The sequence below is a fragment of the Marmota marmota genome, unplaced genomic scaffold (assembly GCF_001458135.2).
Source record: "Marmota marmota marmota unplaced genomic scaffold, marMar, whole genome shotgun sequence".
NCBI lineage: Eukaryota > Metazoa > Chordata > Mammalia > Rodentia > Sciuridae > Marmota > Marmota marmota.
This window is the reverse complement of record NW_026000222.1, coordinates 10,625,975-10,653,847: the sequence shown is the minus strand read 5'-3', so window position 1 is coordinate 10,653,847 and position 27,873 is coordinate 10,625,975. Positions and strand designations below refer to the sequence as shown.

Here is a 27,873-nt window from a genome sequence, read left to right as displayed (position 1 = left end):
GATCTAATTAAAAAAAATTATATATCCATACAACTAAACATTTCATAAAAAGGAATAAAGTACTGATTCATACTACAACATGAATCTTGAAAACATTATGCTAAATGAAAGAAGCCAGTCACAAAAGACCACATGTTGTTTTATTCCATTTACATGTAATGTTCAGAACAGGCAAAATCACAGACAGAAAATAGATTATTGGTTGCCATAGGGCTGGGGAGTTGAGAAAAAATGAGGACAGACTGCTAATAGGTATTATACTAGGTTGAACAGTATCCCCCCACAAATTTCACATCCATCTGGAACCTCAGAATTTGACTCTGTTTGGAAATAAGGTCTTTGCAGATGTAGTTCACTGAGATCAGAGTGAATTAGGATGGGCCCTAATTCATATGACTGGAGTTCTTACAGGGCCAGGTAAAAACAGAGGTATATAAAGGGAAGAGGGCAGGTGAAGACCGAGGCAGAAACTGGAGTAAAGTAGCTAGGCCAAGGACGGCCAAGGACGGCTGCGAGCCAGCAGTGCCAAGGAAGAAGCAGGGAAGGATCCTTCCTAGGTTTAGAGGGAACATAAGTCCCATTCAATTTTTTTTTTGGGGGGGTAGGGGTACGGGGGATTAAACTCAGGGGCACTTGGTCATCGAGCCACATTCCCAGTCCTATTTTTGTATTTTATCTAGAGACAGGGCCTCACTCATTGCCTGGCACTTGCTTTGGCTGAGGCTGGCTTTGAGCTCACAATCCTTCTGTTTCAGCTTCCTGAGCCACTAGGATTACAGGCGTGTGTCACCATGCCCAGTCCCATTCAATTTTGACACCTTGATTTTGGATTTCTAGATTTCAGAAATGACAGAATTATTTCTATTGTGTTAGAGCCATGCAGCTTGTGGTAGGTACTTTATTAAGAAAGTCCTTGAAAACTAACATGAAGTTTTTTTATAGGGGTAATGAAAATGTTCTAAGGTTGATGGCTGTGTAACTGTGGATATTCTAAAAATCACTAAATTGTATACTTTAAGTAGGTGAATTTTATGGTATGTGAACTATAGCTCAATAAAGCTGTTATTAAGAAATATTTAAAATTATTAAGAATGCCAACCTTGAGTGACTCCAACATGGAGAGCTGTTATTTTCAGTCCAATGTTATTAAAGGTGAGAAGAAGTTGAGAGCTAATATTAGATGTTAGTCCAACAGGATTGGTTGCTAGGTCTGTTGCTGATTTACTATAGGGACTTGTGGCCTTTTAGACAGAACTCTTAGCTGTCAGAAAACCAATGCCAAGAGGCTTAATCAAAACAATAGGAATCTGGGCCACTTAACTGAGGTCCAGGGTGGCTGCTGGCTTCAAGCATCCAAATCATGTCCCTAGAGCTTGGTCCTCCTGGCTGCTTTCCTCCTCCTCTGGCTGTCTCTACTTGGTAGGAAAAGTCGGCCACCATAGTTCCAAGACTATGTGGCCCTCACACCTCTGACCAAAAGAGAATCTTTCTTGACAGTGCTGAAAACAGGGCCGTCCAGAGCAGGCTCACATTCCTGAGCCCGGGAGTCCAGTTAACCTCAACCAAGCCCGACTGCTGAGGCCTGAGAAAAGGATGGCTCCCCAGAGATAGAGAGGCTGGGGATACAAAATTCATGTTCTCTAAGCCTGATGAGCTGTAAGGCTTCAGATATTACACATCATTTCAGTCCAATAAATACTTGCTGAATCAATGTAGAAACACATAAAACTGAGCTGCTGGAGAGTGATTTTATAGCGTCATGTTCCAAACTCTAATTTTGAATTGTAGAGAAGCAATAAAATACAATGGAAGTCAGATGCCCAGGTCATCAGTGAGATGCCATTTTAGCAAAGAGCTTCTTCAGCTCTCAGTCAAGTATAGACTGCTATGTTCTGGATTCCATCTACGTTATACAAAAATGAGGTACAGTCCTCTGGGAGAAGGTTTTTTTTTTTTTTTTAATTTAGCCATTAGAAAAGCTTAAGGATTATCCTGCATGAAGGAAGAGGCAGTCAACATGAAGAGTCCTGCTACCAGCAGATCTTCTAAAAACTTCTCTTTCTCATTTAAACTGGTGATAGTCTGGTGGGTTTCTGATCCAGGATGCAAAGGCTTGCTTCCGGAGTGCACTCCAGGCTTCCTGGTAAGCAGATGCAGCCTCCTTGTGCTCCTGGTAGGTATCCAACTTCTGCAACCTAATGCACACACACCAACACAGGTTCTCATGGAACCACTCACCTTTGGGGCCCAAGACACCTGAGCAAGTAGCTGGAGAAATTATATTGAGAGACCAGAAACAGAAGGATGTTACTGTACTTCCCCAGAGCAACTGTCTTCTTTGTAGAGAACTCATATAAAAGCAACATGGGCTAAAACAGTAAAAACGAACAGAATAATAGAATACTAGTTTTGTATGGTTCTGGTAGAATCAGATAAAGGCAGAATAACTAAGTTTGTTTTTGTTTAAAGTTTTCTACCAGAGGCTCTAAAGATTAGAAACTTCTTGGCTACCTTTTTCCTTACAAAGAATTTTCCATTGTTTGGGTAGTGGCACACATCTGTCATCCCAGCTACTCAGGTGGCTGAGGCAGGAGGATGGCAAGTTTGAGGCCAGTCTGGGTAACCTAGTGAGACCCTGTCTCAAATATAAAAAAGGCTGGAAATGTAGCTCAGTGGCAGAGTGCTCCCTTAGCATACAGGAAGTCCTGGGTTCAGTCCCCACTATTGTAAAAGGAAAACTCCTATCATATACATATTTTCCTATATATTGCCAGACAATATTCTTCCCAAATCCCTTAGCCACCTCTGACTGCTAAAGAATTTTCTAAAAAAAATTTTTTTTTTTTTTTTTGGTACCAGGGATTGAACTCAGGGGCACTCGACCACTGAACCACATTTTGTATTTTATTTAGAGACAGGGTCTCACTGAGTTGCTTAGCACCTTGCTGTTACTGAGGCTGGCTTTGAACTCGATTCTCCTGTTTCAGCCTCTTGAGCTGCTGGGATTACAGGCGTGCACTACCGTACCTAGCTAAAATTTTCTAAAATTTTAAGACAGTCTCACTAAATTGCCCAGGCTGTCTTTAAACTTCCAATCTGCTTGCCCCTCCTGGATTATAGGTTTGCAGCAATGCATTTGGCCTGATAGACTCTTTGACCAAACTGAGTCAGGATCCTTTGAGTTCTTTTTTTGACTGGCCTTGACATTAGGCTTTGCCCTTAGCCCTCTAAGTCAAGTTAGCCCTCTAAGCAAGAATTTTGCTGGGTCAGTTTAGCAAAAAAAATCTCCTACCACCCTTGCTATTGGATCACTGCCAAAATTAAACTCTTTACCCCACTCTTGGTATCTCATCACCCTGGCTTACCTTCAGCAAGAACTTCCTGTGTGTTAGGCCCAGGAAGACTCCCCCTAACTAGTCTTGTTGTTTCTGCTTAGTAATTTCCATCCACTGATCCCTTCCCCTGCTCCTTTGCTTTAAGTCTCTACTCGTCCTTGTATTTGTGGTTGAGCCCAGTCTATATTCCACCATAGCAGTCCCTCCTAAATAGTCTTTCTTAGCCTCTTTAATAAGTATATGAATAATGTTTTTTAAAATATTTTTAATTACACATGAACACAATACCCTTATTTTGTTTATTTATTTTTTATGTGGTACTGAGGATAGAACCCAGTGTTTCACACATTAGGCAAGTGCTCTACCAGTAAGCCACAACCATAGCACTAATGATTTCTTTAATGTGTATCTCATAGAATATTTTTATCAAATACAATTAGTTACCAGTTATAAAAACCCAATAATAAGCTAGGTCTTGGTCAAGTGGTTTACAGGCAATATTTCACATATTCTCAACTATCTTATAACATGGTTAATGAAACTACTCCTCTTACGGCCAAAGAAGCAGAGGTTCATGTCTCATTAATTCACTTTTATCCTGTTTTTACTCTTTTGTTCTTTGGCAAGATCTGAGGAGACCCAAGTTGTTTGCTGGTCACAGCACAGAGAAAAGTTGCTTTTTTTTTTTTTAATTATTCATTTTTTTAGTTGTAGTTGGGCACAATACCTTTATTTATTTATTTTTATGTGGTGCTGAGGATCAAACTCAGGGCCTCACACGTGCTGGGCAAGCACTCTACTGCTGAGCCACAACCCTAGCCCATGAAAGTTCTTCTTTTAGCAGACATTGATTTCAGTTGTTTGATCAATTTCCTACAGTTAAGGGGTGGGGATCCATATACATGACAACCTGAAACTTTACCTGTGCACTGTGCTCCTGAAAACAGCTATGATGCAAAATCTTCTAGAGCAGTATAGCACCTACCTAGTCCTAGCTTCAATCTCCACCAAGCATCACCAAAAACAAAAGAAAACAAAACAAAACAAAACAAACCCCACATCTCTATCACCTGTTTTATGTTTGTGTTCATTGCAAAAAAATTGCTTTTGTTTCTATGACTTAAGACTCAAGAATGTCCCCCTTGTTCACTTCAGCAAGACCAGACACAAACCTTCCAAATTCCCATTCTCTGCAGGCAGAGCTGTGGATACAGAAAAACATGTGGTCAATAATTAAGTGCCCAACTGGCTTGCTGAACCGCCATTCTTGCCAAAGCTTCCTGCTGTTCACAAGCCCAAACCAAAACAGAAATGTTCCCAAACATGAAAAATGTGGGTCAACAGCGTCACCTGAGGGAGTCTGGCCACTTGTCTTCTGAAATGCTGCTCAGCAGCTTCTGGAATGATCTGAAGAGTTCCACTTTGCTGATTCGGGATCTGCTCAGAAAAAGAAGGCAAAGATGATTGCTTATGTACTAGGCCCCTATTCAGAGATATAGGACTTACATGGTATTTAGGTTTGAAAGTGTCAAGAGCCCCCTTCTGTCCGTACTTGGCAAGGAGAAAATCTAGACTTGGGATGTCTGATCAGGTTGAAGTACAAAAAATGACTCAGTTTAAGAAATGTCATTAGCACTGGAATCATTAAGGTAACAGACTCAATGGAGTACACTGAGAGAGTTCCTAAGACACACCTGGTTACCTTCTTTCTTCTTCTTCTTTTTTTTTTTTTTTGATATGCTAGGGATCAAACCCAGGGCCTTAAGCATGCTAAGCAGATATTCTGAGCTACACCCCTAGCCCCAAAAGATTTTTTTTCCTTTGAGATGGGAACCTGTTATGTTGTCCAGTAGCTACTCCTTTTAAAGGAGCTTGTCTGTGTCAGTAATATGGTTTACAAGAGGTGGAAAACTCAAGAGACATGAGTGTTGTTCCTTGTGTGAACTGTAGTTCTAAGTTCATTTGGACCAGCCACCTGAAACAGAGTCTATAGGCACTCTGGGCTTCTAGAGGTGAAGCCACTGCTCCCAGACAACAAACTTCTGGACAGATGTCAGACTGTTAATACTTAAAGAGTGAGTGAGTGACTGCTTACAACCCTACCTGGGCCTTCTTGACTGCTGCTCATCCATGCCAGATGTGCCTTGACTGTTGTGTGTTGTTTTCTTTTCCCTCATATGCACAATATATGAGATGCTTTTACAAATGCGCAACAGTGTACAGCCGCATCCTTATATGCTGTACTCTGCATCGTTCTAGCAAATCATACTCTCAGCTTGGACGCACAACTGGTATGTATGAAATGGAGAATCACACAGTCTGCCAAGAGCTTCTGTGCCTGGCTGGGACCTGGCCCACTTCAGGAATCACTGCTTACAGGGAACCTTGAGCCCTCACCTGGTGCTGTCCCTCGGCCTGAACTATGCTGAAGTGGCTGCTAGTATTCAGAAACATAAGACTGCTTCAACATGAAAACTAAACAAAAAACAAAGGAACTCCCCTTAACAGATTAAAGGAGAAAAATAACATGAGAAACATGCAGAAAAAACATTTGATAGAATTCAATATCCACTGAATGATTTAAAACTTTTTATCAAACTAGGCATAGGAAAAATATGAAGTTCATAAGGATGTCTATTAAAAACTCATAACACATAAATGTCCTTAAAATCATGAATAAGGAAGGGCTGGGGTTGTAGCTCAGTGGTAGAGCGCCTGCCTATATGGAAGCACTGTGTTCAATCCTTAGCACCACATAAAAAAAAAAAAAATCAATCAAATAAAGGTATTGTGTCCATTTACAACTAAAACATTAAAAAAAAACATGAATAAGACAAAATTCTATCCCTGTTTTTATTCAACATTGCTAGAAGGCTGTAGTCAGTAGAACAAGATAAAATAAATGTAGGAAAAGGCCTGAGGGTGTAGCTCAGTAGTAGAGCAACTGCTTAGCATTCATGAAGACCCATGTTTACTCCTCAGCACAAAACAAACCAACAAACAAAAAGATTAAGAAATAAAATCATTATTTGCAGATGACTGTGACATTATGTTTGTCAGTTCTAGTCAGCGCAGTTAAGAAAAGTAAATAAAAGGAGTAGAAGATTGGAAAGGGAACACTATCTAGAGAAGACTATCTTAGAAAATTCCCAAAGAACTCCCAAATTAATAGAATAAGAAGTTAATAAGATTACTGGATTCAAGCATTAAATGCCACAAAAAGGAAAAAGATTACAAAAGCAATGACCAGAAAATGAGATAAAAATAAACTACTTAAAATAGCACCTAGGGTAGTCAACCTGCAAAATGGTCCCCAGTGATTCCTGCCTCTTGGTATTTGTACCTTTGTGCAATCCCCTCCTACAGGGAAATGGGCCTGACCTGTACATAATCATTAGGATATTGTGGTGGAGTGTGACTTCTCAGGTTAGATCATAAAAGTCACTGTGGCTTCTGCCTTGCTCTAGTGGATCATTTTTGTGGAGTAGCAGCCACCACCAGGTGGCACCACTCCCCTGCCAGCAGCTGAGCCTGATCTGTGGGCCACGTGAGTCATCTGTTTTGTAATGGAATCCTCCAGCCCCAGTTACTCCTTCAGAGGACTATAGCCCAGCTAACATAAAGGACTACAAACTCTCAAATCTGTTAGCTGGAATTAGCTAGATAAACTCATCCTAAATTCTAGATCCACAGAAATTGTGAAATAAATAATAACTATTTGTTGTTGTTTTAAGCTATTTTTCTTTTGGCATTAGGGATTGAACCTAGGGATGCCAAACCACTGAACCACTTTCCCAGCCGTTTTTATTTTTAATTTTGAGACAGGGTCTTGCTATCTTGCTTAGGGCCTTGCTAAATTGTTGAGGCTGGCTTTGAACTTGCAATTTTCCTGCCTCAGCGTCCCAAGTTGCTAGGATTTATGCACAGCAAGCTGCTATTTTTGCAGCAATTTATTATACAGCAACATATAACTAATGCACATTCATGGCATAAATCTAATAAAAGATGTGAGATATTTATATAAAGAAAATAATAAAAATTCATTGAGACTATAAAACAGCCAATAGTATGTTAAGTGATAGAATAATTCTATAAAAAAATTTTCTTCTTGGGTTGCAACTATCAATAAAAAATATTATAGAATCAAAAACACTTTACTGAAAAATATCTAAGACGATCTAAATAAGTGGATACTCAAACTACTTGTTATAAATCTGAGGCACCAGTGTTTTAGACAGATATACCATATTCCCTGTTTGGAAGACAATACCGAAAGAAGACAATTTTCCTTTAAATTTAAAGGTCCAGCTGGGTGTGGTGGTGCAGGCCTGTAATCCTAGGAGCTTGGGAGGCTGAGGCAAGAGGATCCCAAGTTCAAGGCCAGCCTCAGCAACTTAGCAAGACCCTGCCTAAAAAGGGCTGGGGGTATGTAATGCAGTGGTAGAGTGCCCCTGGTACCAAAAACAAAACAAAACAACACAAGGCACTCTTCAAAGACATGCCAAGGAGAGTAGCTCTAACATAAATTGTCTTATCATAAAGCCAGGGTGAAGAGAATGATTTTGGTATGAGGATAAGCAGAACAATGGAATAGAATAGACGGCCATAACAGATTCACATATATAGGATCCCTCGATTTGACATAAGTGTTCACTTAAGGCATAAAATTCGAATAAAATAACTGTAGTTTCTACTTCTACAAAGAATAAAATGAGTCTGTTTGACAGGAGGTTCTTTTTTAAAAATTTTTATTTATTTATCTATTTTTAAATTTTTTTAGATGTTGATGGATCTTTATTTTATTCATTTATTTATAGGTGGTGCTGAGAATTGAACCCAGTGCCTCACACATGCTAGGCAAGCACTCTACCACTAAGCCACAACCCAGCCCAGTTATTTTCTTTTTTAATGGTACTAAGGATTGAGCCCAGGGGTGCTTTACCACTGAGCTACATCTCCAGCCCTTCTTTTATTTTTTATTTTGAGACAGAGTCTTTCTAAATTGCTCACGACAGGAAGTTTTTTTTATTGCATACAGGAATCTTTAATATATAACCATACACTGGGTCACTGCAGGTGCACCACAAAGATACTGGACCAAAAACAAAACACAACAAAAACACCCTATTATCTCAAAATGCTTATATTTTCCCCCACCATTTAATAAAGAACTGAATTCTTTATTTTTAATAAAAAATGTATCCACCAAGAGCTAAAACCACAAATAAGGTTCTATAGTTAAAGCTGCCATAAATTAAGAACTGTCAGACTGAAATAGTAATTCCCTGGAACTAATGCTTAAGCTATACAACTAAGTCCTTGGAGTTTATATAGCTACATTAGTTAAGTGCAGCTGAACTAAGTTTTATTCAGAAATTATTACTCAAGAAAAAAGTGATCTGTTAAACATTGGAGAAAATATATCCAAAGGGTGGGCACCAAAGGCAACTGTAACGTTGTATCTTTCATCCATCTAATTGTTTTAAGTATAAATGTGTATATAATTTTGCTATTAACTAAAAAACAACCAAACAATTAATTTTAATCAAGATTTTCAGCTTTAAAAACATTTGCCTGATGCACTCATGAAAGAACAAACTGGCTACATTAAGCTGACACCACAGGAACAGCAAGAAACACGCATCATTCCTCTATGGATTTTAGATCCTGATGTTACCATCCATGGAAGTGCACAAGGGAGAGTGGATCCTGTATCTGGGAGCAGGGAACATCTCTTTCAAGACAAAGAAATGGGGCTCCCTGAACGACCTGAGCATAAAAATGGAGCAAGAGAATAATGTTCATAGCTAATAGAAACATTAAGCATAAAGAAAGCCAGGAGAGTTCATGATCCTCAAAGAGGGAAGATTTAGGATTTATTTATTTATTTATTTTTGAATACAGCTAGTACTGTGTATCTAGGCTAACTTTTCCCAGATGAAAACAAATAACTTTTTTTTTTTTAAATATTTATTTATTTATTTTAGTTTTCGGCGGGCACAACATCTTTGTTTGTATGTGGTGCTGAGGATCGAACCCGGGCCACACGCATGCCAGGCGAGCGCGCTACCGCTTGAGCCACATCCCCAGCCCAACAAATAACTTTTTTAAAAATATATTTATTTTTTAGTTGTTGTTGGACACAATACCTTTATTTTACTTGTTTATTTTTATGTGGTGCTGAGGATAGAATCCAGGGTCTTGCATGTGCTAGGTGGGCGCTCTACTGCTGAGCCACAACCCCAGCCTGAAAATGAATAACTTTTAAGTCTTACTGTACATATGCTCTCAAGTAGATAAAAGGATGCCCAGCTATGTTCCTCATTAGCTAGAATCAAGAGTTCATCTTCAGATTTGAGACTCCACACCATTTTTGGTAATAGGACAGTACATTTTATTGATCAAAAGTCTGGAAAGTCTTATAGACTCAATATTTCTCCTGCTCATACCACAGAGAATCAACAAAGAAGGAACATAAAAAAAATAAACTAATATGCTATCCAGGATGCTCATATTTCCTTTTGATATATTAATAGGTGAGTCCACACTACCCAGTAGCCACCAATGATCAAATATCAGAGAACAATTTATTAAATTATTACTGAGTATTAGTGAAATATGTTGAGGCCTTTCAGTCACAATAACAAGAGCCTTAGTAACCTACCATGTATGATCTGCAGCCTGGAGAACAGATCCACATCAAGGTTCAACATGCCTCCTAAATCTCACTGGAAAAAGACCTACTGAATTCTATTTACCACTCTGATGGCAGTGGAATGTCAAGGCCTCCAGCCTTACTGCAGAAGTCATTGTGCTAGATAGCTTAACTTTTAAGTCTTACTGTACATATCTCGAGACTAGATCTATATAAGTTTTCAACACTCTGCTTTCCAGAAGAACGCTTTTAGCCTAGGTCACCTTATCAGTATTGTTAAGATGTTACATCTATAAAGATAGATTGGGAGTATGGGAGGATAGCTCAGTGGTAGAGTGACTGCCAAGTATGTGTAAAACCCTGGATTTGATTGCCAACACTGGAAAAAATAAAATAAGGTAAATTGGGAATGCTGGGAACCTTTCCTCCGCTGGAGAGCTCTCTCCAAAGAAGCAAGCCTTTTCTCAAGCCCTATTCAACAGCAGAACACAATGACTGCACTGGTAAGTCAGAGAGAGACCTGCTCAACAAAGCTACTGACGTTATCCAAGGAGGCTGATAATTTCTAGGTGGCTGTTAGCTGCTGCTCTGCAGGGAGCCCTGGGTCCTTTTGGCAAGGAGGATAACATTCTGAAGTATTAGGTTCTTCCTTGTGAATTGTTTAAAATCACTAGTTGGTACCAGAAAAAGAGCAAGGAAAACTACACATACATATATGCTTGTGAATTCAAACCGACATTTTAAATACAGCACTCTCCTTACTAGCGTACTCAGACACACTTGGATTTTTCTAAAAGTCCCTCATGCTCTTATGAGTCAGCAAACCCTATAATGATCTCTCCAGGATATTCTCTACTGGCATGGGAAGAGAATTTGTCTCTTCAGGGCAAAGAAAGGCAGAGTAAAATTAAGCTTTTCAAAAATGAGATCTTGGGCTGGGGCTTTAGCTCAGAGGCAGAGCACTTGCCTTGCACATGTGAGGCACTGGGTTCGATCCTCAGCACCACATAAAAATAAAAAAAGATATTGTGTCCATCTGCAATGAAAAAAATGAGACCTTATCTACTTCCTATTATTATCCCATTATTGGTAAAAATACACAAAGATTTAAATATTTCCTTCTAATGTTACACTAGTCTACCACATTATCTCTAAACCCATTAGGATTTCTATTCCCTGTAGTTCCACAGAAGGTGGTCCCACAATGCTGGCACTCAGGGATGAGCAGTGAGAAAATCTTTCTCTGAAGCAGCTGTTGGTCTTAGAATAAAGGCAATTCTGCTTCCTTCATGCGTTATAATGATATAAAGCTTCATCTGATGACTAAAAGGGAAACTGATTTTGACAAAAACTGCACACTCTAATGTACTCCATCTTACTCAATTTCACATTATTCCTGTGGGATAGATACTAGCAGCTAATTTGCTTCATAGTTGGGGAAACAAGTTCACAAAGATCGAATAATTTGCTCAAGTCCATATCACTGGGGAGAAAGAAAGTCAGTAATTAAACATTGATCTCTTCAATCCCAAAGCTTCTACTCTTTTTATACTTCCTCCCTGCTTGGAGTTTGCCTTCTAAATGGAGAAACATCCACAATATGTCAGGCCTCAGATCGTCTATCCTCATTTTACAGATATGAATATACTGAGGCCCAGAGAGCAACTGGATTTGCCTCAAATAACCCAGACAGTTGGGAGACAGAGGCAGGATCAGAACATGAGGCATTCTCAATCATACAGGTAAGACTGGCATACTGGGACATTCTGCAGAAAAGCACCATAGGAATCTTAAGAAAGACAGATTTTGAGCCAGAAGGCAGTGGTATTTGAGAGGAGTTCTTCAGATTAAAGGTTTTAGACTCACAGCAAAGAAGAACAATTTTTTTTTTTTTTTTCCCCTGAGCAAAGCAGCAAAAGGAAGCCACACTCAGCTGGGTGGGGCCAACATGAGGAGATGCAAGGCTGTCACTGACAACAGACACAGAGATCAGCAGGAAACCTGTGGTCCTGTCCCTCATGACCCACTCTGCTCACACATCCTGCTCTATGCTCAGAGCTGGTTCCCTGAAAAGTACAAAAAGTGTCCTGAAACCAGGAACTCCCCTGGGGAAAGAGTGGTCTAAATATCTCTACTCCAAAAAATTTCAGCTGGGGCTCAGTGGTAGAGTGCCTGCCTACCACGTGTGAGGCCCTGGGTTAGATCCTCAGCACCACATAAAAATAAACAAACAAAAGTTATGTCCATCTACAACTAAAAAAATATTAAAAAAAAATTTCAGCTGGGGATATAGCTCAGTTGGTAGAGTCATACCTCACATGCACAAGGCCCTGAGTTCAATCCCCAGCACCACAAAAAAAAAAAAAAAAAAAAAAAAAAAAGGAAGAAAGAAAAAGATTCCAGTTCAACAGCCTAGGCTTCTAGGGATAGGCAGGGTCTGCTATGTAGGCTGTCTGAACCCTGGCACTTCGTGGCTGTGAGGAGAAAACCTTTAATCTAAAAAACAAAACACTAAAGAAATGAATACAAGTTGGGTTTTATGGGTTGTTTTGAGACAGGTAAATAAGCACATCAAAACAAAAAACAAATCCATCTGTGAACTTAAATTACAATACAACTTTTTAAAAGGTATAACAAAGAAATGGAAAAGTGATTTAGAATAAAAAGGACTACTTGTAAACTGTAGGAGTTCCAGAGCAGTCACACTGGTGACAATTCAATCCAAACAGACAGAAATGCCTGTGGTGGAGCAGCCTCTCCCTTGAAGCCCTCTCACCCCAGCTACTACAGACCACGTCTGGCTTACAGGGAGGGAAAAGCATTGGGACTACATTGGCCAGGCAATAGAAAGGGTGCCCCATGGGCATAGGCACGAACCTGCAGGGATGAAACCTGGGTCTCACGTCTAGCAGCCCGCAAACCCTACACTTCAGCAAGAGCCAGCCTGAAGAGGCAGAGTCCTGTTTCCAGATGCCCTTTTGCCAACCCAATCACTGGGGAGCTTCACCAATGCTGCTGCTTGGCCGATGCCGACCTACATAAATCAGAATCCCTAGTGAAGGAGGGATTTTTCTTTTAAAAATCTGTCTAGGGGGTTGGGGATGTGGCTCAAGCGGTTGCGCGCTGGCCTGGCATGCGTGTGGCCCGGGTTCGATCCTCAGCACCACATACCAACAAAGATGTTGTGTCCGCTGAAAACTGAAAAATAAATATTAAAAAAAAATTCTCTCTCTCTCTCTCTCTCTTAAAAAAAGAAAAAAATCTGTCTAGGGAAAAAACAGGTTTTCCAAGAAAGTGGTGCTGGGACAACTGGGTATGCACATACATGTGGTGAGGATATCCACCACACAGAAAAATCAACTCAAGATGGATCAAAGGCTCTAACCTATAAGAGCAAAACCCCCAAAACTACTAGAAGAAAACATTGAGGAAATCTGATTAGGTAATAGTTTCTTAAATATTACACCAAAAGCACAATCAACCAAAGAAAAAAATACGTAGAGTTAATTCCATCAAAATTTTTAAAAATTTTTGTGCTTTAAAAGACAAGATCATAAAGTGAAATGACAACTCATTGAACTGGAGAAAATATCTGCAAATCACATATCTGATAAAGGACTAGTATCCACAGTATATAAAGCAGGCTTAAAATGCAAACTAAAAAGATAAACAAATTAACAAAGTGGGCAAAGAATGGGAACAAATATTTTGTCTTAAGAAGATAAAAAATGGCCAGGCATGGTGGTGGCACACACCTTATAATCATGTCAGCTCGAGAGGCTGAGGCAGATGATCCCAAGTTCAAAGTCAGCCTCAGCAATTTAGTGAGATCCTGTTTCAAAAAATAAAAAATAAAAAAAGGGCTGAGGATGTGGCTAAGTGGTTATATACCTCTGGGTTCAATTTCTAGACCAAAAAAGAAGCTGCTGGGCACGGTGGCTCATGCCTGTAATCCCAGCAGCTCAGGAGGCTGTGATAGGAGGATCACGGGTTCAAAGCCATCTTCAGCAACAGCTAAGCAACTCAGTGAGACCCTGTCTCTAAATAAAATACAAAATAGGGCTGGGGATGTGGCTCAGGGGCCGAGTGCTCCTGAGTTCAATCCCTGGTACCAAAAAAAAAAAAAAAAGCAGCAGTAGCAGCAGCTTACAACAAATGGATAATAAGTACATAAAAAGATGCTCAACACCATTAGTCATTAGGGAAATGTAAATCAAGACCATAATGAGATACTACCTCACACTCAGTAGAATAGCTACAATAAAAAAGAGACAATAACAAGAATTGCACAGGATGGAGGGTAATGGAATTCCCTTTCACATTGTTGGTGGGAATGTGAAATGGCATAGCTACATTATTCACAATAGACAAAAAGTAAAGTAAAACAACCCCAGTACTCATCAATTCATGAATGGATGAGCTAAAAGTGGCATATTCATATAACGGAATATTTTTAACCACAGAAAGAAATGAAGTACTAATACATGCTACAACATGAGTGAACCATGAAAATAAGTTATGTGAATGAAGCCACACACAAAAGGGCACATATTGTACAGTTCCATTCATATGAACTGTCCAGGAGACAAACCCAAGAAGACAGAAAGTGAATTAAGCTTCCAAGTGCTAGGGAGAGGAAGGAGCAGGTAACTAACTGCTAATGGATAAAGTTTTCTTGGTGCCGGGGGTGGCAATGAAAATGTTCTGGAATTATTCAGTGAAGGTGTAAGTTCACAGTCACCATCTCTTCATGCCCCAACATGCTGTACCTGGCCTGAAGACTTCCAATTCCTTTCTTTGTTGTTCCCTGTGGAAAGCCATTGGCAGTAACATCCAATGGCTGCTCAGGAACTGCAGCCCAGCTGATAGCTGCAAAAAGGTAAAATTCTGTGGTTAAAACTGGTTTGTTTCCAATGAATGCCAGAAAATTTTAATAAAAATATTTCTCTGACTCTACATGACCATGAGAGCTGGATAATTTTACTTTGATGTCTGGCATCTAGGGTACGACAGTATAAAGTGGTTCAGGATTCATTATCATAATAACTTATAATTTCATTGAAAATTTATTACATTCTAGACACAGAGTAAATGCACGTGATAGAATTTCTTAGTCCTCATAATAAACACAATAAATAATACTCTTCAAATGTGAAGATAAAGAAACTGAGGCCAGGAGAGGTAACTCATTTGCTCAGGGTCACATAGCCATAAACTTAACCTGGTGTGGGCATTTCCACTGTTGACTACTAGAGTGGTAAACTGCCTATTTAAGCTGGGAGGATGCAGACCCTCCCAGACTAGTCTGTCAGGGGAGAAGTTATACTAGGCAAGTCCAACCTGGATCCCTTACCTGCCCCACATGGAACAAGTCGGCCGGGACTGTCAGCCCTTTTTGTCTGCACTGCACAGCGACTCTGTTCAAACAGTAAATCTGACTGCTGTATTTTCAGTTCTTGAACTCCATAACCTTTGGGTAAAGCCAAGACATTTTGACACCTAAACATGAAGGAAAATGTGTTCAGTTCAGGTGCACTTCTCCAGAAAGACTGATCTAGGACTGTGGACCACATCATCATCCCTGAGCCTCAGCGGGAGGCAAAGGCCTTGGGAGATGTGTGAATCTACTTGTTCATTATGTTGGGGACCAGAATGTGTGCCAGGACCGAATCTACATGGTAAGCGCCTATGGGTGGAGGAAGGCCCCTCCTATCACTCTGAAGGGATGACTAAGAATTGAGTCTACATCATATCAAAATTCATTCTTTTTTTTTTAATATTTATTTTTTAGTTTTTAAAATGGACACAATATCTTTATTTTACATTTATGTGGTGCTGAGGATTGAACTCAGTGCCTCAAGCATGCTAGGCGAGCATTCTACCACTGAGCCATAACCCCAGCCCTCAAAATACATTCTTGCTAAAGGTTTGAGAAAGTTGAAGCAGAATCTTTAACCTGTTGGCAACTGCTTTCCAGGAAATCCTTCAAACACACCAGAAACTGAAAATATTGCCAAATGAAAAGCTTATTTTTTTTCCTTTTGTATCTTTTGCACACATTAGATGCCAACATGATGCTGGTGTAAAACTGTGTAGATAGCAACTCCAAGTCCGAGAAACCTCACACCCATTAGCAGTCACTCTGCTTCCTTCACCAGCCCCTGGCGTCTACTAATCTGTTTTTTTTTTTTTTAATTTTTTTAAATTTTTTATTGTTGGTTGTTCAAAACATTACATAGTTCTTGATATATCATATTTCACACTTTGATTCAAGTGGGTTATGAACTCCCATTTTTACCCCATATACAGATTGCAGAATCACATCAGTTACACATCCATTGATTTACATATTGCCATACTAGTGTCTGTTGTGTTCTGCTGCCTTTCCTATCCTCTACTATCCCCCCTCCCCTCCCCTCTACTAATCTGTCTTGATTTGCCCCTTTTTTTTAATTAAAAAAATTTTTTTTTAGTTGTAGATGAGTACAATACCTTTTATTTATGCATTTTTTATGTGGTGCTGAAGATCTAACCCAGTGCCTCACCCTACTAGGTAAGCACTCCACCACTAAGTTACAACCCCAGCCCCATGATTTGCCTCTTTTGGACATTTTGTATGAATGAAATCATACACCATGTGGCTAATGTCACTCAGCAAGGTGTCTTCAAGGTTCAGCACTCCTATCCATTTTATAGCTGAATATTTGATTGTATGGATACGCTGCATTCTTTTTATCTGTTTATCCACTGATGGGCATTTGGGCTGTTTCACTTTTTGGCTATCATAAGTAATACATAATGTTTTTGTGGGGTATATGTTTTCATTTCTCTTGGGATTGTACTGAAGAGTGGAACTGCTGGGTCATATTCAGGTGCTGCTTTTTAGAATCTCCTCCAGAGGCTGTATGTTTCACATGAGCCCATGACACTTCCCTGGCCATGGCTTCTCCTGGTTCTCATTTACTATAGCATTAATCAGGCTTGGCTGCCTCCCTTAGGGAAAACTCATCAGTGCGGTAATTCTTCACCTTTTTAAAAAAATTAAAATTAATATTGAAGGGTTCTATACTATATTGACAACATAAGTATACTCTATAAAAATTGGAAATATAGTAATAACAAAGAAAAAATTCCTCACAATACACAACTTGGAGATAATCATCACTTATATCTTGGTGAACATCCTCCTACAGATTTCTATGTATATATATACTTCAAGATCAAAATGGAGCTCATTTTATGTCCTCAATTGGTCTTTAAATATTATATCTTTTTTAAATTTGTTTTAATTAGTTACACATGACAGTACAATGATCTTGACATATCATACATTTGAATAAAATAGGGTATATTATGAATATCTTTCATATTAAATATTCACCTTTCTTTTGCAGTGCTGGGGATTGAACTCAGGGCTCTATTCAAACTTTTGAGTCATAATATTATTATTGTTATTATTTTTATTTTTGTGATTCTGGAGATTGAACCCAGGGGCACTTAATCACTGAGCCACATCTCCGGACCTTTTTATTTTCCAACTTTGAGACAGGGTCTCACTAAGTTGTTCAGGCTGGCTTTAAACTTCTGATCCCCCTGCCTCAGCCTCCCAAGCCACTGGGATTACAAGTGTGCGCCACTGTGCTTGGCTTTATTTTATTTTTTGAGAGAGGGTCTTGTTGTGTTGCTGAGGCTGGCATCAAATTTGTGATCCTCCTGCCTCAGCCTCCTGAGTCACTGGGATTAGAGGCATGTGCCACCACACTCTGCCCCAATAATATTATTATTATTATTATTATTGGTACCGGGGATTGAACTCAGGGGCACTTAACCATTGAGCCCCAGCGTAATTTTTTTTTTTTAAAGAGAGAGTGAGAGAGGAGGGAGAGAGAGAGAGAGAGAGAGAGAGAGAGAGAGAGAATTTTTTAATATTTATTTTTCAGTTTTCGTCAGACACAACATCTTTGTTTTGTATGTGGTGCTGAGGATCGAACCCGGGCCGCACGCATGCCAGGCGAGCGCGCTACCACTTGAGCCACATCCCCAGCCCGCCCCAGCGTAATTTTGTGTGAGAGTGTGTGTGTGTGTGTGTGTTTATTTAGTTGTAGTTGACACAATACCTTTATTTTATTTAATTATATGTAGTGCTCAGGATTGAACCCAGGGCCCCGCATGTGCTAGGCGAGTGCTCTACTGCTGAGCCACAACCCTACCCCCCAATTTTGTATTTTATTTAGAGACAGGGTCTGAGTTGCTCAGTGCCTCACTTTTGCTGAGGCTGGCTTTGAACTCATAATTCTCCTGCCTCAGCCTCCCATGCCTAAGGGATTACAGGCATTCGCTACTTGCCAGGTGCCTGGCAAGGTATGGAAACTTTTAAGGCTCTCTGAACATATTCTCAAACTGCCCTTCCTCCCTGCCCTCTCACCTTCCAATCAGTGCTCTCTGCATGACTTCCTGGCTGTATGGGCACTTCCCAATGACCACAGCTGACAGGTAGATGGGCTCTTCTAAGAAATGCATCAAAAGTGCACCCTGGCATCCAAGGACATTCCATCGGGCCATCTTGTCACTGCATGACATGGAGCAGGTCCTGTCTCCCCGGCCTGGCTTCACTCGGAGCAACCCCACCTGGTGATATGCAGCACCTGGCTTCCTCAAGTCTTCAGCTTCTCCAGGCACACACTTGGCTCCAGTTCTATAAATGTCCACCACTGTGGCACTCCTGGGAGCTCCACAGGCGACATCGGCCAGTCTTTCTACAGTGAGGTTAGAGCCTCTGACACCTGATGCAAACGAGCCACTGTCTTGCTTGCCATGCTGAGCTGTGCCATTGGTGAAGAACCTGGCAGGAGTTCCAGGCTCAAGCCTCATCTTTTTGGTTACAGGACCGTCAGGGTCTTCGTGTTTCCTTTCATTTTCAGGAGTCTTCACATTACCACTGTCTTCTAATGATAAACTGCTATCCTGATCTCTGATGACAGGACAGCAAGGCTGTTCTTCAAACTCAAGCATTGGAATGATGGAGGCATCGCCACCTGCAGAAGAGGGAACATTTAAACTAATGGTTTTCAAAGTGAGACATCTGGACCAGCCATATCAGCATCCCTCAGGAACTTGCTGGAAGTGCAAAACCTTGGGACCCAAAGTAGACCTTCTGAATCAGAAGCTCTGAAGGGGGTCCCAGCAGTCTGTTTTAGTAATCTCTCCAGGTGATTCTGACACCAGCCCAAGTTTGAGGATCATTGCCTCAAATCAAGATCAATCTGTTCTCCCAGCTAATCTGAGATGAGTTAAGAGCAAATGTCCTTAAGAATGCCTGAGGTTCTTGTTGAAGACTCTGTCCTAGACCCAGTGAGTTGAAGTTTCTGGAGGAGAGAAGTATGGAAAACTCAATATAAAAAAAAGATCTTAAGCTGGGTGTGGTAGCACACACCCATAGTCCCAGTGGCTCAGGAAGCTGAGACAAAGGATTGTAGTTTTGAAGCCAGCCTCAGCAACTTAGTGAGGCTCTAAGCAACTCAGTGAGGCCCTTTTTATTTTTTATTTTGAGATAGGATCTTGCTAAATTGCTTACAGACTCATAAGTTGCTAAGGCTGGCTTTGAACTTGGGATCCTCCTGCCTCAGCCTCAGAGCTGCTGGCTCTGAGAATTCTGGGTGTTGTTCCATATACTAGAGAAAATTCAGTAGCATCCCTGGTCTCTATCTACTAGATGCCCACAGCCCTGCAATCTGATAATCAAGTGTCTCCAGATATTTTCCAAATGTCCCCCAGGGAGCAAAATTTTCCCCAGCTGAGAACCACTGATTTAGAATGAGCAAGGTTTCAGGAGGGTGTGGTGGTGCATCCTGTAATCACAGCAATTCAGGAGGCTAAGGCAGGAGGATTCCTAGTTGGAGACCAGCCTCAGCAATTAATCAAGGCTCTCAGAAACTCAGTGAGACCCTGTCTCTAAATCTAAATAAAATATAAAAAAAGGGCTAGGGATGTGGCTCAGTGGTTGAGTGCCCCTGAGTTCAAAATCCTTGGTACCAAAAAAAAGAGTTCAATCTCCAACATCAAAAAAAAATTTAATATGGTGCTGAGAGGATTTAACCCAGTGCCTCACACATGCTAGGCAAGCACTCTGCCACTGAGCTGCATTTTGTGGATTGCTATCCCATATGATGACTTGGAAAAACAAAAGTGGGTGGTTTATTTCATAATTAAACAAATTTGGCAAACATTGCTCAAAATGTCCTCTCTGGGAGACTTTATCATACATATTCCCACAGTAGAGGGTCTGCAGTAAATATATACCACACTAGTCCAAACCAGTGTTTCCAAAACTCCAGTGTCTCCCCTTATGCTTGTCTATAGAGATTTCTGATTTACTCTTTGGGACCCAAAGAAAACCAGAGGTTAGTAAGAAGCACCATTTCCCTTGAGAAGGAATTGATTTCTTCAAACACTAATCTAATGCATGTTGCTTTTTTAAGTGTGTAAATAATACATCTGTTGTCTTTATAATGTCAGAGAGGGAAAGGCAAGAGATGTACAAGTGGGAAGTGTTGCCAGAGAGGCTGGCCGGCTGACTTCCACAGACCTCACAAGGTGACAGCAACTTTGCTGACAGAATTTGCTGTGGTCTACCTCCCACTCTAGGCTGAGAGATTATTTGATCTTGACAGAATGAACAGGAGAGGCTGACTCATGCTAATAAAATTCACAAGTAAGAGTCTGAAGTAGCTCACCAAGGCACCAAATTATTAATTAGTAATGAGAAGTAAATGCCCAGGGAGCCAGAGAGTCACATTCTCTAAGTAGCATGTGCTTTCTTCCTGCACATAAGCTATGGGGGATGATGCATTTTAAAAGATTACTCAAAAGGAAAGGAAATCAGATCAGTGGTTCCAGATTTTGATTTCACCGACCAGCCAAATTTCCAGAAGATTTTTGTTTGTTATTGTTGTCGTTGTCTTTAATTTCCAGAGTAAAATTTTAAGATAACAGAGAGTGTAGTGTAGTGGTAAAGCACTGGCCCAGCATGCTTAAGGCCCTGGGTCCAATGGGAGCACCATAAAGGAAGAAAGGAAGGAAGGAAGGAAGGAAGGAAGGAAGGAAAGAAGGAAAGAAGGAAGGAAGGAGAAAGAAAAGTCGTTTAAGTTTAGCGAACCCAACAACTCTCTTATTTTGCCATGGACTCACAGATCAGCACATCAGTGGACTGCTGGTTTATATAGTTTGGTTGGGCTATCAGTCTGACCCTGGATGCATCTGTCTTCAAAGTAAGATGGGGACCACCCAAGCCCTGGCTACTTAAAGTGTGACCCATAGAGTATCATTACTGGCATCCTCTGAGCTGGTTAGAAATGCAGAACCTCAGACCTCACTCCAAACCTACTGACTGAATTTTAACATTTGTGGATGATCTGTGTGCATATTATGGTTTGAGAAGCACTGACCAGGAAACATCCTTTGGTCCTTGGACTAGTGTACCCACAGTCATGGATAGAGCACAGATGAGCCCTATCTACATGTCATTTTTCTTGACTTCTATTTTTTTTTTAATTTTTTTGTTGCAGATGGACACAATACCTTTATTTTTTACTTATTTATGTGGTGTTGAGAAACAAACCCAGGGCCTGATGCATGTGAGGCAAACACTCTCCCACTGAGCCACAACCCCACCCCACCCCTTGACTTCTACTCTTAATCAACTCGTTTCCATCCTTATCCTTTTTTTTAAGAAGAAAGAAAGAGAGAGAGAGAGAGAGAGAGAGAGAGAGAGAGAGAGAGAGGAAGAGGAGAGAGAATTTTAATATTTATTTTTCAGTTTTTGGCGGACACAACATCATCGTTTGTATGTGGTGCTGAGGATCGAACCCGGGCCGCACGCATGCCAGGTAAGCGTGCTACCGCTTGAGCCACATCCCCAGCCCTCCATCCTTATTCTTTTTTGAGCTATAACAATATTTTCAACCTGCATTATGATCAAATCTTGACAGTTCTTTTGTCTCTTTATAATGATTACCCATCTCTGCTTTACTTGCATTAAAGTTCAATACCCAGAAGACAATCTTATATCCTTATGTCAAAGTTTTTAGGGTGAAGAAATTCTACTGCCAACACTGAGTTGTTGTTTACAAAGAATAGGCAGTATTTTCAGCTTTTGAGAAAGAAAAACAGAAGAAAGAAATGACCCCTTAGGTTATCTAGGTCTGTTCTTCTGTTTTTTTGTTTTTGGTACTAGAGATTGAACCCAGGGGTACTCTACCTCTGAACTGCATCTCCAGCCCTTTTTATTTTATTTCTGAGACAAGAGTTTAGCTAAGTTGCTGAGACTATAACTCCTGAGACTATAGCTCCTGAACATCCCCTAATAACTCAATAACATTAACCCTAAATAACCAGGACAGTCTACATGGCCGAAAAGACTCTATTATGATAAGCAACTGTTACTATATTCAGTACATCACATTGTGCCTGGCTAGTAGAAAATGTGTTCAATAGTCAATGAATGAAACGAGTTTCAGGCTAAGTTATCATAGCAGGACTTTGGACTCCTGAGTCCCATCGTTGGCTTCATATCTAATAGAGCTTAATTCTGAGAACTGCATGAGTGAGACTCTATCCACCTCTCCCTACCTGTGCCCATTGCCTTCCACCAGTAGAGAATTGACTAGGTACATAAAAAGGCGCTGTCACCTACTGTAGCTATACTTTAGCCAGAGGACTATTTCTGAGAAACATCTCTATGGGTAAAACAAACATAAAGAAGTAAACAATGCAACATTAGTACAAAGGCTTGAATATACTTACAGGGCGTATGGCTGGAGAAAAACACAAACAAGAGGTTGGGTCTGAGTTTCCACAGTCCTCTTTGAGTTCCTGGGACAAAGATACTCTCCTTGTTTAGGGTAGCTGCCAATTGCAGCTGATAGAGAAGGTACCTAAGGATTGTAAAATATGACCAGAATGAACAAGTTGGCTGGGGGTATAGCTCAGTACTGCAAAAACAAAACAAAACTCCCACACAGACTGATGGACCCACCCTAGAGATTCTAATTTAGCAGATCCAGGGTAGACACTGTCTTACTGCTGAGGCTGGCCTTGAACTTGTGATCCTTCTGCCTTAGTCTCCTGAGTCACTGGGATTACAGGCATGTGCTACTGCATTTGGTTAGCTTTTTATTTTTTTTAATGTTTTCAATGCTGGGGAATTGAACCCAGGGCTTCGAACATGCTAGGCAAGCAGTTTACCACTGACCTATCTGGCTTTTATCAAGCTTTCTAGGTGACTCTAATGCACATTCTAGTTTGAAATTTAGACCACAGCAGTTTACAGACTGACAATCTATATTACCTGAGTGTTTAGTAGAAACACAATTCTGGGTCACCATCCCAAACCCAAGGAATCAGATTCTCTGGGGATATGGCTTTACCTTTGGAAACTCCTTCTGGCTATAACCTCAGCATGGCTATCGTTCAGAATATCTCCTATGGCAAAGACAGGAGTAGGTGAAGACATATGGAAGACATACTGGAGAGGCCCTAGTTCCTAGAAACAGAAAACAGCAGTACCCCAGCACTCAGGATGGCCATGGAGCTCCTGAAGGGCTTTGCTATAAGGTATCACAATTAATGGTAAAGCATTTACAGCTTGGTTTCTCAACTCGGCATAGACATCAGGGGACAGATAATCCTTTGCTGCAGGGGACTAGCCTATGCATTACAAGACGTTTAGCAGCACTCCTGACACTTCAAAAGATGCCAAGAATACCCCTCTCCCAGTGGTGACACAAAAAACACATCTAAACATTGCCAAATGTACCCTGGTATGCAAAATTGCCCCTAGATGAAAAACATTGATTTATAGAAAAATCTCTACCTGGAGACCAGGGTACAGATATACAAAAGATCTGGTATCATATTATGCTAATGGTTCCGATTCTATCTAATTCTGTCCTGGGACAGCTTCCTCATATATAGGAGGCAAGGCTCAGAGAATGCAGCAAGCAAACTCAAAAAGGTACCTCCTAACTAGAAGCAGAAGATAATGATCCCAGACTCTATAAAGAATTTCCATATTCTGTTGGTAACAAAAGCTCCATCTAACTCAAAATTGCTTCTGGGACTTCAGAAGCCACTTGAGCTACATCCTGCTATAGAGCCTGAAAGCCTTCCAGGCAATAATCTGGAATAGTTAAACCCAAGGAACTTGTAGTTTGAGTATGAAAATACTGACTAGATTTCAGTTCATCCAGAAAGCATGGTCCTGGTGACCTTTGCTTTCCCTTTGAATTTCCATTCTTTAAATAAGGACTGTCTTCCAATTGGAGTGAGAGTCAATAGGAAATGAGAGGTCAGCTACCTCAACTAATATGGCCCTTTTTCCCTGACAAGGAGAGCAAAGGTTAACATGGACACTGGTTTCCAAAGCTCCCAGGGAGACAATTCTTTGCTTAGACCCCTACCCATGCTTACCACTCTTCCTCATTTTGGATTGGCCTATGCATTTCGTTCCTGTTCCCATTGAGACAACTTCCTTTGTCACTGAGAGGAAAAAACAAATCATTAAGTGAGCTCTCAGAGGCTAAATTTTCCCCTGTGCTCAGGCTTAATAATTCTGCAGATGATTCCCACAAAAGGTCTCCCGCCACCTAGTGGATATCAGAGAAACATGCCTAACATCGTAGTTGCAACCTGCCTACAACTGTCCCTGAGTAGCAACACACAATTCTATCATCTCTGAAAGGGACAGGAGAAAAGGTCTTACCGTGCACTGGCTTATCAGGAGTGTCACTGGCCTCATAAATTGGAAACTGTATCTTCACTACAGCTGCCAACAATGTCCATTCACGGTTTGGCTCCGGCTTCCCTTGCTTGGGCAGCCTGATCTCATAGTGCTTATAGCACAGCTGAGCGATCTCATCTGGGGTCCACATGGTTGGAGCTGGTGCTGAGGCCCTGATCAAAACCCACAACCATCACAAGTATAGAAAGGAGAACCAGTACCAGATCTACAGCCTTGCACCAGTGCTTCGACAGTCTTTTTTCAGTGTAGCCCAATTACGTTCAGATTAAGATTCCCCTATATGTAACTCTAGTTAATTTTTTCCCATTACCTCCCTGCCCCTTCTCATCTTTAATTTGAAAAATTAAAGCCCCAAATCCCAAACACAGAAAACCTTGTTTCTTCACGAAAGAATATTTGATGTCTCACAAATATCCAATGAATGTATATCTACTATTCAACACAAAAGCAAATGACAGGGAAGTGTCCTCACTACTTTAATTTCCATTTGGAAATAGTGCATAAAGGTTTGAAGAACTCAGCTTGTTTTGAGCAGACTCTCACCCATCCAAAGTTTATCTTCTTAGACAGAAGTTCTTTTCAGAAGCACTTTGTTTTTCTCTTCTTTCCCTACAACAGAATGAATCTCTACCTCCCTCTAGAAAATCACCTTGGGAAGTATCCCACTAGTCAAAAGTTCTTAGAGGAACTGTGTGCTTAAGGGTTTAGGCACGGAGTTGCCCTTTCTGGGTTCTAATTCCAGCTTTCCACAAATGAACTATATAATATTGGGTAGCTTGGTAACTTTTCTGTTTGTTTCCTCATGGTTTAAAACAGTGATAAGAGCAACCAATTAGAGTTACAAATAATATTTATAAAAGCTACCATGCTGAACAATTAATACCAACTGTGATTAATATTACAAAAAAAAAAAATTGATGACTGTTGTGGGTAATTTACCTTGATCTACTTGGTGGTGCGTAAGGACTGTAATGGGCACATGAGGTCATGAATTAAAAAAAGAAAAAAAAGATCACTCCTGAAAAAGGCCTGGGATATTTTGTAGGAAACTCTTGTACTCTAGGTTGTATCGGTGCTCACTAGATACATCCTGACCTCACTTGGACTCAATTATATAAAAGCTTCTTAGTAGAAGATGTGATCATACCACAAGGAATATAGCTAAGCACTGTAAAACAAAACACAAACAACAAAGGTTATATTGTACTTCAAATGGATGTAGCTTGTGAAAGATACTTATACAATGCTATTATTGCAATAAGTCACTAAGTAATGATAGATATTTCTACTCACTGCTATTACAGCAATAAATGGTAACGGTTAATTGGACCATAGTGATTTTAAACAAAAATCTTGTAGGACCCGACAGATGTGATTTTACAGTCAGAGAACCACAGAAGTCTTGAATCTATTCCCCTCCCCCAACCACTGAGCCACATCCCCAGCCCTTTTTTGTATATTATTAGAGACAGGATCTCCGTGAGTTGCTTAGGGCCATGCTAAATTGCTGAGGCTGGGTTTGAACTCACCATCCTCCTGCCTCAGCCTCCCCAGCAGCTGGGATTACAGGCCTGCACCACCAAGGCGCGAAGTCTTGAATCTTTAGAAGCAAAGTATGGAAGATCCTAAATCCTTCATTTGGAAGGGACGCCCCCCTGTCATTTCCAGGGAGGCATCACAAGCAGTATATTTTATGAAGGTAGATACCCTGCCATCCACCTGAAAATAATGCAAAGATGCACATAACAAACTAAGGCAGTCAAGGAAGGGAGAATTTGCCAGAAGAAACAGTGTCTCCAAGAAAGTAGTCCAAACTACATCATCTCATTCAGCTAGCTAATGCTAACGAACACACGCAGCTGCTAAAATGAATGAAAATTTTAATGGGTCCATTATAATTCAAGTCTGCACCCCTTCCAGAGCCTGAAAAACACCTTCATATAAAACAGCTCAGTTAAACAGGCGTTCCTTTGCCCACAAGGTCGCATTTTTTAACAGCTGCAGCAAGCTGAAGAACGTTCTTCCTTTCCAAAGAAAAGTCAAGTCAGCTACAGGAGAGCTTTTCCGGGATTTGGTGGAGCGGAAGGCTACTATTCGCTAACCCCTTGCTAAATCCGCGGCCAAGGAAGACCGCGAGGCTCCGGCGCCGTCACGGGGGAACCAGGCGAGCGCTGACTCGCGGGTCACGAGGAAGCGGCTCGAGGCTGCACGTCGCGCTCCCGCCACGAGAGCGCTCCACGCTGCGCCTGTTGACAACTCCGGACGTGGACCGGCCCGTTCCCACGTGACATGTGTCCCTTCTTCCCATACAAAACCGAACTGGCCACGCCAGTCCCGAGGCACCTGACCCAGCGACCCTGAAACCCCCCAACTGCGCGCCCCTGACCCGGGGACTCCCATCCCTAGTAGACGCACCCCTTCCACCTCCCCGACGCGCGGCCCGGGAACTTCAGCTCAGAAGCCGAGGGCCGCCGCGGACGTGACGTTTAAAGCGTCCCAGGCCCACCCCCAGATGCGCGCAGTGCACTCTGGGCCTTGTAGTCCTCCGGGAGGCGGAGGCGGAGCCAGAGCCTCGGTGCCCGCCCTTAGAGTCCTGCGGCCTCTGCCGCACACTTAGGTTCGCGAGAAACCCGCTGATGGGAGACCTCTGCAGGTGAGATGCGGTTTGAAATAGGATGATGTATCTTTGAATTCTGGTTTGGATTTCTGTCTAAACGAGCACTTTTCCATAGAAATATAATTAGAGCTACTGTAGTTAAATTTTTCTAGTAGCCATATTAAAAAAAATAGTAGTGTGAATCATATATTAGTTTTTTATACTGTTTAAGAAATTTGGTGTGTATTTTACAATTGCATCTAAATTTGAAGCGATCACATTTCAATTTATCTATAGCCACACGTGGCTGATGGCTACTGTAGTGGGCAGGGTGGATCTAAAGCCTCCAGTGTGCCAGCTATAGGAAATATAGCTGTCTAGAGAGCTCAGAAAACTTTACCATCCAGCAATTATATACCTCAATTGCTAAAGGTGAGAAAACTCATTTTTCTTCCTGAATCCATCAAAAGTTAGAGGCAGAGGGACGCGA

At 41.0% G+C, this 27,873-nt stretch overlaps 1 protein-coding gene across 12 annotated transcripts; it reads right to left on the bottom strand.

Moving 5' to 3' along the window:
- Positions 1 to 121: 121 nt before the first annotated feature.
- Adat1 (adenosine deaminase tRNA specific 1) lies at positions 122 to 27,253 on the bottom strand. 12 transcript variants are annotated; one of them, XM_015496051.2, is made up of 12 exons: positions 26,317 to 27,253; positions 25,727 to 25,955; positions 24,749 to 24,939; positions 24,457 to 24,525; positions 23,415 to 23,469; positions 22,792 to 22,922; positions 18,416 to 19,025; positions 15,344 to 15,489; positions 14,760 to 14,859; positions 4,686 to 4,772; positions 4,508 to 4,537; positions 122 to 2,195 (listed from the first exon to the last, which is right to left on the bottom strand). In XM_015496051.2, exons 2-12 carry the CDS (start codon positions 25,774 to 25,776, stop codon positions 2,063 to 2,065), a joined length of 1,602 nt encoding a protein of 533 aa, XP_015351537.1. In that variant the 5' UTR covers positions 25,777 to 25,955; positions 26,317 to 27,253; the 3' UTR covers positions 122 to 2,062. The 12 variants fall into 12 exon arrangements, 11 of the variants coding, with proteins under 11 accessions (XP_015351537.1, XP_015351539.1, XP_048648652.1 ...); XM_015496053.2 differs by having other exon boundaries at positions 25,935 to 25,955; XR_001504647.2 differs by having other exon boundaries at positions 2,061 to 2,195; positions 4,406 to 4,537.
- Positions 27,254 to 27,873: the final 620 nt, after the last annotated feature.

Coding starts and splice junctions, on each gene's coding strand:
- Adat1 (XM_015496051.2), bottom strand. CDS start 25,776: ATGACCTCATGTGCCCATTACAGTCCTTACGCACCACCAAGTAGATCA. Junction 22,923..23,414: donor GCCAGAAGGAGTTTCCAAAG/GTAAAGCCATAT, acceptor TACAATCCTTAG/GTACCTTCTCTATCAGCTGC. Junction 19,026..22,791: donor TTTCTCCAGCCATACGCCCT/GTAAGTATATTC, acceptor CCTCTTCTGCAG/GTGGCGATGCCTCCATCATT.